Source organism: Mesitornis unicolor, unplaced genomic scaffold (genome assembly GCF_000695765.1).
Source record: "Mesitornis unicolor isolate BGI_N332 unplaced genomic scaffold, ASM69576v1 scaffold29574, whole genome shotgun sequence".
In the NCBI taxonomy this organism is placed as follows: Eukaryota; Metazoa; Chordata; class Aves; order Mesitornithiformes; family Mesitornithidae; genus Mesitornis; species Mesitornis unicolor.
Genome location: NW_010182578.1, coordinates 1 through 10505, shown reverse-complemented (window position 1 = coordinate 10505; position 10505 = coordinate 1). Strand labels below are relative to the sequence as shown.

The following is a 10505-nucleotide window of genomic DNA, read 5'->3' as shown; positions in this document are numbered from 1 at the left end:
ATGGCTGCATGGTCATGGCATGTTTAACCATTAGCTGGGGCCTGATTTTGCTGAATAAGAACAAAGTGGTTATGCAAGCAACCAAGCGACCAGAATTCACACCTTTGTTGTCAGTATCTGCAAAAATATTAGAAAATACACAAAGTAACGTTTGAGTAATGAATAACGTATGACCAAAACATCACATGAATCTCTCTTTTATAACATATCTTTCAAGATCAATAGAGAATTTTCTTATTAGATTACAGATGAGAACACAATGTGTTAACATTTGTATGTGATCACAAAATATGTGAAGTAAGAAGCAAAGATACTTCAGAGACACCACTAGTTTTTAAACTACTTACTGTACACAGAACACTGACTCAGTCAATGATTCCTATTACAACTGTAGAACATATTAATGCAAATAAAGCTTGCCACATTTGTTTTGCTTTTAGTGATCTAAAAATTTGAACAAGTTATTTTAAATGTAGTTCTGTTATTGTGGTTAGCTAGAGAAAATTAGGTAAACTTTATTATTATACAGTGCTCAAAAGTTCATAATGAGCTTAAATGTAATAATTCATTACCATCAGTTTTGTAATAACTTTTCATGATAGCAATTTGAACAACCAATGTTACAGTTTCATATAAAATTCAAAGGAGCTACTGGGTTGTAAACAATATTACCTGATAAGGATTCCTCATATTTAAGAATGTGCTCAACCAAATTGTCAACAAGTTGAGTACAGGCTTTTTTCACAGGTTTATATGAGGCATCCTCTTCTGACTTCAACAGCTATAGCAGGTGAAACAGAAAATGATTTAGTATTAAGGGTGCATTCATTTACATTGGATATATGCTGGTTTTATCACAATTACTACAGGTACACAAGGATCTTGCACTACAAAAGCATTTAACTTCTCCATTAAAGTTACATGTGAAGAAAATAAGGGAAGTAAAACAAACAAACAAACAAACCAAAATGCAAGAGAAGTAAAGAAAAAGTAACCATGACAAAAAGACAGAAGAGAACAGGCTACCTATTTTCATGGCACTCCAGGCTAAAGTAAAATCTTTGGAGACCTCTAATCCCCCCATGCATGCTTTTGTTAATTTTGCTTGAAAATTAACGAACACATACAAGTTGTAGAGGTGAAAGATAACACGGGCTGAGAGATATTAACAAAGCAAGCTCATTTCTTAGAAAAATCAGAGTAAAATATAATGTAGAAGTAAGCTATACTCTGAAGATTCACTGCTTCTATAAACTGTGCAACAAATATATTTGACATGATAATACACTTATCTACCATTTTTTAAAGTCTACATTACACTAAAGACCTAATTTCAGAATTCAGTATCTTAGCTGTGGACTTAATATTATGTCACTCATTACTCAAGAGACCATGAAATTAAAAACAAACAAAACCCCTCCCCAAAACAAAAAGTGAAATATTTTTAAAACAGATCATATGGAAAGAAAGAAAGTAATGTTGGAGACAAAGAAAATTACACCAATGAAGATTTAAAAAAAGGTCAGATGTTTAAAGGGCATGAATTGAATTTGTCTACTGTCTTGTAGTATCCTTTCAATGTGTTTTAGTACCAAAAGAAATATTAAAATTCTTACAATTATTGTGCCATATATTCAAAATTAATTACTTACATTTTGAAGAAGCTGTTCAAACCAATCATACCCTGTATCTCTACAAGCTGCAACCTAAAAGTAGTTTTGAGAATAAATTGGTTAAAAAAGGCATTGGAATAAAATTTACTTCAATACAGATGTAATCTTAAAAGATCAGTAAACATGCATATATATATTTTCGTATACATTCAGTACAATATCTTTGGATATCAGAAACTGTCTTTTCAAATTGCATTTGAAAAATGGTTTTACACAACACATTTTCACATTTTTAGACATGCTATTTAATTTGCTGCTCCTAAAAAGTAGATAAAATTATGGAGATCCTAGTTTACCCTGGGTAAGAACATGACCCTGTTATTTGTTAAAACAGCTTATTAACCTTTCAAATTAAATGTTATCAATTGAGGAAATTTTTCCTTTAAGAGACAACTTCTTAGTTAGGCTTAACTAGCATTTCCTGAAAATGTTAAATATAACAGAAATCTGTTGCATTTTAACTGAACAAGTATTTTACACAAATTGAATATAATGTGGTCTCAGTTATCAGTGACAGCAGATTAGTGAGCATTTTAAGTTTCCTACAGCCTGTTCCACCAGAAGAATAATTCTAGCATGTATTCAATGTCAGGAGACATATAAAGAAAACCATCTGATAATTAAATTACTTGCATATTTTTTGTATTCTAAAAGACTACAGACAATATTTCAAAGATACTAAAAACATAATCAAATTTTTCATGCAACTTAATTCAAATTTGTTTAACATACCACATCAGTGATGTTTAGTATTTTCCTGGTCATTGCTGCTTTGTCATGGTGTGGAGTTGGAGTAAACCAGAGCTTCTGAAATGTCTCATTTACTAATTTCTGAAGGAAAAAAAAAAGGCAGAAATAAATGTGCTTATCTTGGCATGTAGTTATTATTTCTAATACATCCGTACAACAGCATGTTGATGATACATGTCATTTTGTAAGGAATTACTCAACCTCAATGATACTGTTGTAGAGAATGTTATCTGAGACAGACCCAGATCTACTATTACAGCAGTTATACTGGCCTCTAAGCAAGCTTCACTAAAATGATCACTGGAAATGGACGCTACAGAAAATGTAGTTACCACTTTCCTGCACCAATTTACATACCCCAGGAAAACAGTACCCTGAGAAACTGACAACAGAACACAAGATTACATTTTCTACAGCTGAATTAGCAGCAATTGTAGATTACTTTGGCATTTTCAGAACAGCTATGACAAGGTGGGAAAGAGAGAGAGAAGCCAAGTCTCCCTACCCAAACATAGGAAGTCGGTTCCCTTCCAATGTTATGGATGGAGGAAAAGATGGAATAGAATGAAAGTGAACTAATTATTCTTGAATTACTTATAAAGCATATGGTTGTAAGAAGCGTTCCTCATTCATGGAGACATAAAAAAATACGTTGCAGATACTGCCTCATCTTTCTGAGGTTGTTGGAAAGGAAGAGAGAGAACAAGGTCATCCTTTACTAGCAGCACCTAGGATCCAGCTGTTCATCTACTTCTTGATTAACAGTCTTCTCTGAAAGCCATTGGTATTAACATATCTCAAGTGGTAAAAATATATGCTGCAGCTTTAAAGTTGCAGATTTCAAATCCCACTGAAAGTGTGATACAAAATTATTATAGGTGTATTCTTAATTATCCAGCAATTTAAAAATTATTTTTGCCAAATCAAACAAAAAAAATCAGTGTCAGGTTTATGATTCAACATATAATCTTAGTTTTATGCCCTTCTGCATATACATTGCACAAATAGTAGAATATGATCACATAAGTAACATTTTAGGGGGAATAACTGATTCATTAAACATTCAGAATTAATGCAAAAGTAGCACAGATGAATACTTTATAATTTTCATACACAGAACACACAAATCTGGTATATAGTAACCACATAATTAATTTTGACTAAAAGTTTATATTGTTTGTAGAAAGGAGTTTTATATGCCAATCTTACTTGTTAGAAAAGAGAAGTATCAGAGAAAAAACATGCAAGAAGAAAAAACAGAATTATAGAAACATTTGGTTGGAAAAAACCTTTAAGACCATTGGTTCCAACCATAACCTGTATACTACTAAACCATGTCTCTACCACTTCCCTGGGCAGCCTGTTCCAATGCATGATAATCCTTTCAATAAATAATTTTTAATTTTAAAAAAACCTCTAGACAATAACCTTTTAAAATTTTTTGATTGTCAGCAACAACTTGAAGAAAATAGAAGAAAGAAACGAAAGAAAACCAAGTTAGACAGCAATGTAGAAAGCCAAGATATTTGCTCTCAAAAATTAAAAGTGAATGAAACCCATTAAAATTACAAAGGAGCAATAAAATACTTTTTAAAATTTTTTTTTGGTCAAAATATAGAATCAGATTATGATAATTAAAATCCTGAAGGATATGTTTCATTCTACCTTAATGCCTTCTTCGTCATTGACTCTCCGAATCATTTTCACACACATCTCTGTAATTTTGGGAAATGTTGGTTGTTCAATGCAGATATCCCTAAGTATCTTTATGACTCTTTTTCTGACACTGATACCAGTATCCTGTGAGGAGAAAAGCATTACACTCTTGAAAATAAATCAGACATATTAATTTATGTATTATATGAATTAATATTTGAAGATCACCCAATCTGACCTGCAAAACATATTTAGAAAAGGCAGCTAAAATATTCTGGAGTGCATTTATACAAAAGGTCAGCATAACTTGTACCACTTTATTTACAACTATTCTAAAGGTTCTGGCTGAGTCTCCAGAACACTAAAACACTTCCTCCATTTATAGCCTCCCATTTAAGGGCTCATGATGCTGCATATGTATAATTTCACTTCTTAATTCAAGAGCTTACTCGCTAGATGTGATGATGCTTTAGTTACTTTGTTGGAACACACAACACCCTTTGTAGATCTGGACTATAATACTTCAAAAGCCTTTAGATAAAACTTATGGATGAGATAAATGCAGCAAACCTTTTCCATTTTCCTATTCTTTCTCCAAGGAAAAGGATGAGGAGCTTCATTTCATATTACCTTATTCAAAACCTGTTTAATCTGAATGTCAGGATTAATAGCTTTATGCATGCTCATATGCACATCTCCAAAACCCTTCACAAAATTCACAATTTTATCATGTAACTATAGCAAATGAGTAGTATTTGACTAAAAATATGACACGGATGCTAAAAGCTAGTGGTATCTTACAGTTAAATTAACATTGCATTTTATCTTAACATCCAGACAAAAAACCACATTTTATACAAAAAATCTAATAAGAAGCCTTTTAAAACACTAATACATAGCATAGAAAAACAAAATAGTTTTATCTTTTTTCTTTTTGTTTACAAATGGCAACTTTATATTACTGTGCTGTAGATCTTTCTTCATCACTTGCACTACTGAACTGCCCTCAATGACCCATATGTCAGACTTCAGAGATGTGGCAAAATCCCTAATTTGTGCCTTAATAAAGGAATCAAAAGGAATTTGATCTTGGTTGTGATGCAGTACAACTTTCTATGTATGTTTACCATTTGATATAACAAAGACTCACTGGAAACAAGTGATGCATTTTACAAGGTTGGTCTTAAAAACACGATGTTCCTCCTTAAAATAATAAGATCTAATTTACTCTTGGGATCATCATTCCATATTATTAAACATATAAGCTCAGCTGAAAACACATTTTCCAATGACACTTATTTTATTGTAAATATCACAAGTCACTGTACCAATATTCTTTCGATCAGCATGTCATAATACTGCTCAGCAAGCTGAGGACGACAGAGCACAAATCGGCCAAGCAGCTCCACAGCTGCTTCTCGTACACTAGTGGAGTTATCCATTAACCGTCCATGAACACCTCGTTGCATATCCAGCTAAAAAGAACAAATAAAACACAGATCCAAAATAAGAAATAAAGATTTCTTTCAAGTGTGACAGAAGAACGCATGTGCATGATGGATATTTCATTTTTTTTTTTACCCTGGCTAGAATACTGGGGTCTACAGCAACAACCTCAGACAAACACTTCATGGCTTTTGTTCGAACAGCAATTGCATTTTCACCAAGTACACGCAGAATCTATTAAGAGAACAAAAACAAAGATTCATTTGCTTTGGGAAGGTAGCAAACAATGTTGGAAAAATGCAGCAGAATAACACACAAATCATTTAACTAGAATAAGAATATCTGTCTACTAAAGACTGCATATATCTTCTCAGACAGTAAAAAGGAGCATGCAAGTCATGTTCCATGGCACTGATAACTGAGCATGGATATTTACTAGGATTTGCTACATCTCTAAGACTGGTCCAAGTAGGATTTACACAGGGTCCGTATGTTCATTTAAATCCCTTCAGTTTAAACTCTACTTTTGCCATTCGGTTGTGGTTTTCACCATGGTTATTTTCAACAGAAGTGCTGGATTTGGGCAGTATAATTTTAAAATGGCTCTGTGTGCAGATCAATATAAGTAACACAACCTAAACTAAACTAAACTAAACAAATAAACCAGTACTGCAGTTCAAACGTGTCATCATGACAGCATATTAGTGCTCTTCTCCCAGAAAAAGGAAAGAAATCACACTGGTCAAACAACAGCTTCCAAAGTGACAGTATCATGCACTACAAACAACTGACCAAGTTGTCTTGTATTTTCAAATAAAATTAAGATCAATTTAATGAGTTAATATTACTGAATGTGCATGCATCTTACAGAAATTGTAAAAAAGATTTCAACTTTTTGTAATTATCATTTTACTGTGTACATTTAAGATAATGATTTTGCCATATGCATACATGGACAAATAAAGTAATGTATGTACAATATGGAATATGAAATGAATGCAAGAAAAAGAAATATATACACTTACATCATCAGTACAGAATATGAAGGCACATGGTGTTACCATGGCCTGTTAAATTGTTGTGCTCAACAATGAACAGATATTGCATACTACAGCAAAAGTGTTTAGAAACAGAAACCATGTTTCACTGTACTAAGAATTCCAGCACAGTTTACCTGTGTCAAATAAATATCAAAGCTCTGGGCAAATGGCCTCATAGAGGCCAAGTAGCGAACAATCAAACATGCATCTTCATAGTCCACAATATCAGAATTCATCCTGCAATAAAGCCAATGTTTTAATTAGGACATGTTTATAAAAAGTTATAAAAAATGTCAAGTGCATGGTTAATAAAGAAATCAGTGGTGCTGAAACGTACTTTAATGTACTGAACGGAGATGGAGCACTTTTAATGATGCTGCGAAGAAATGTTTTGCGACTTTCTGCTCTATGCATGATTTGTCCTGTGGTCTCAACATCTTTTGCATGATGAGTTCCTTCAGATGAATCCTCATCCTTCTGAGATTTAATTGCTTTCTCTGTCTCCATAGTTGTATCACGGAACCACTGCGCTATATAAAACTTCCGAGAAAACTGGAGAAATACAGCAGGATACACAGAGAACAAAAACAAGAGAATACAGAAGACTGAAATTAACAGATTTACAATGAGATAAAGTGAGTCTAATGCATCAACCATATTTTGGAAAACACAATCAACAGTATATGTTAGGGTAACAATGTAATTGAAGCAGTAATATGCATGACTGAAAATAATTCTATTCAGTACATGTTACTGAAACTATTTTTATATACACTTGATGTCAGAAAGCTGAAATTTACCACTAATGATGCATCAATTTCTGTGTTCGCATCCAGATAATCTAGCAAAGCCTTTTGCAGCTGTTGAATTTCATCTTCTCCTCCTGAAACCTATCAGAAATAGAAAGATAATTATAAAACAGAATATTGCACAGTGGTAATTATAATCTGAAAATCTGCATGTCCACATATAAAATACATTTAAGTTAATGTTTTGCAATTATCAATACAACTAACAATTTTTAAATCAATTACTTCTAAACTTTATACAGACCAAATCAAATTAGCCTGTGCATTAAAATGCTAAAAAAGATTAACAAAGAATAAGACTGATTTTAAAACAGGCTGACTGATTTGATCAATTTTAATTCTATCATCTTGTGTGAAGACCCTCTGTCCCTGAGGAAAAAAGAAGGGCTGAAATCACAAGTTTCAACCTATAAAAAGTCATCACTAGCTCTCTCACCAATATTAAATACTGAAACAGTGACTTCTCAGGTTAACAAGGGGTTAAATTTTAAATTGCACAAATTTTTCCTTCAACATAAATTTGTAACAGTCATTATAAAATACATATAATAGATCTGGAGTCTTTTCAGGTAGCTGAAAGGGAAATGAACTTGATATGACTACTCAACTTTAGATCTAATCATGCTGAGAACAATTAGTAGTTCAGAAGAAAAATGTATAGCATCCATAAGAAATGTGCAAGTCCACATTTTTAAAAGGACATATAAGACCTGAGATTTTCTCACCATACTATGTGCTATAGAAAGCCTAAACCCATATATTGCTTTGTTAATTGCTACCACCCTTGCAGATTTGAAGACATTTTGCTAAGCAACAATAGCAGAAATGCATTCTCTAATGAAAGATATAGGCAAGTCCAGTAAAAAAAAAACAACCAATACCAGCTACATCACATAAAAACTAACTTTACAGATAAACACTCTAAAGCCTGTGTATGAGTGCCATAAGCTAAATTACAATTTGCAATAGCAAATGCACATATATACACACACACATATTTTTAAGGCCTCTTAAGATAGAATCCAATTTTCGCTCCATTATTTCCTCTATATTGTCACAAAAATACTGGTTTTACCATTGTAATAAACCCCTTAATAAGATCACTAGGGAGATGGTGTGAGAAAGACAAATGTGATACTTATAAATTGAGTGTATTTGATGCAGAAATCTGAACAACAATTAAAACTCATTCTCCACAACACCAGTTTTTCACCTATCTTTAAAATGTTCAAGTTTTTAAATGGATATATCTCAATCCAGCTAGTACAGGATCTCTCACACACCTGTTTGAGGATTCTGGCTATAGATCCTTGATCCATTTTGCTAGTGACTGCATCTTTCCTGAGTCTTGCAGCTACGGTTCCAAGATAGTCAAGTGATGCAACTCTTAATGCCATTTCTGTAGATTTGTTACTGAATTGGTGAACCTAAGAAAAGCAGAAAAAAAATGTTATTAAAAAGTATTTATTTATGCAACTGAGATTCTTCTCACAAGACACTGCTTGACATTATTAAAAATTCCACCTAACTTACATGCTGCATAAAATTATGTCATTTACTATTACAACACAGATACACTCCTAACTTTAATATTTTTTCCTTTATTGGGTCTCTCACTCTAGAGATACGCCTGTTAGAGGACTTTTTTTAAGTATGTATTTTTATAAAATAAACTGGACATCTAGTAGAGCAGATATCCTTTGCAATAGCAAATAGCACCATAATGCAACTTCCTCATTATTCACACGAGTATAAAGCAAGCTACATTCTACCAGGAACAGGACTTTAAAACATATTTCCAAGAAAAAGCTCAAATTACTGTGTTAATTACATTGTAATACTGAAGAACAACTCTCAAAAAACACGTCAACAAAAATATTTACATTCAGTAAAATGTCACATTCCATAAGCAAATATATTATTACTGGTAAAGGACCAAACTACTTAATTATTTTCAGGTTCTGTGCTAAAGGAATACAGTTATTAATCTGACTTTATACCAAATTAATACATAAACTTATTAGATGCTATACAATGGCATTTTTTTAATGTGGAAAATGTCATGGAATAGTAGAAGTGGACTTCCATGAGAAACTGTACAAATATGACCTTTACTAATTTCCATATCAATTTCTTCTGACCTAAATTTTATTTTCTATGCATTACATAATAGCGATACATGTAAGAAAATCCTTAAATGCTGCATGTGTTTATCACCAATCAGAAAGAATTCCTGTAATAGTTTGAGTTGAAAAAAACAAGTTTCATTGTAATAAAACATTATATTAATATAATAGATAAAAACAAGAATCCCTTACCAATAGCCTTCCTAATAAGCTAAGTAGCAACTCTGCAGCAGGCCATTCTGGTTTATTGACTGTGGAAAGAAGATCTTGAATGAAGTTCTCAAACAGTGGTCTGTAATCTTCTTCCCCTTGTTTACTGCCACACCTGTTCAAAAGAAAATGCATTTTGTAAGTGAATTTAAGACACATTTAAACTTTTCTTCAGATGCAAAAAGAAGTAATTCCATGTTTAACCAGAAAAGCAGTTCTATGCAATTCTAAAAAAATTGTCTGAAATATTAGCAGAAAAATTGTTCTTATCCATTTATGGACAAATAATTTAAACAGTTATCACTCCAAGTAGCACTACAAGTAGCTAATCTAGGATAGTAGAATTTTGCTCCTAAGATTTTTTAATTTATTGATCTGAGTTAAAGACTGCATTAATTTTGTCTAACCAAGTAGGTAAAATTCTAAAGCTCAAGCTAGAGTGGGGAATTTAGGAGATGTGTGTCCTTAAACCTGTTCTTACTTATCTCACAGTGATAAGACATCTCCACAAAGACTGAAATGAGAATGTAAAAATCAGAAGATAACATACTTGATAGTGTTTCACTTATATGTGGATTGAGTGCACCCTCAGTTAGTTTGCAAATGACACTAAGCTGGGTGGGAGTGTTGATCTGCTCGAGAGTAGGAAGGCTCTGCAGAGGGACCTGGATAGGCTGGATTGATGGGCCAAGGTCAATTTTATGAGGTTCAACAAGGCCAAGTGCCGGATCCTGCACTTGGGTCACAATAACCCCATGTAGCGATGCAGGCTTGGGGATGAGTGGCTAGAAAGCT

The 10505-nt window shown here is 32.8% G+C and overlaps 1 protein-coding gene across 1 annotated transcript; it reads right to left on the bottom strand.

Moving 5' to 3' along the window:
- Window positions 1-5: 5 nt before the first annotated feature.
- LOC104540107 (nipped-B-like protein) lies at window positions 6-9825 on the bottom strand (the record flags this gene model as incomplete). The annotated part of the gene is made up of 12 exons (XM_010183833.1): window positions 6-117; window positions 673-781; window positions 1653-1706; window positions 2406-2504; window positions 4089-4223; window positions 5408-5554; window positions 5661-5759; window positions 6700-6802; window positions 6903-7117; window positions 7366-7455; window positions 8658-8801; window positions 9693-9825. Coding segments are annotated over 12 exons (1440 nt in total), but the record flags the coding sequence as incomplete, so codon positions are not given.
- Window positions 9826-10505: the final 680 nt, after the last annotated feature.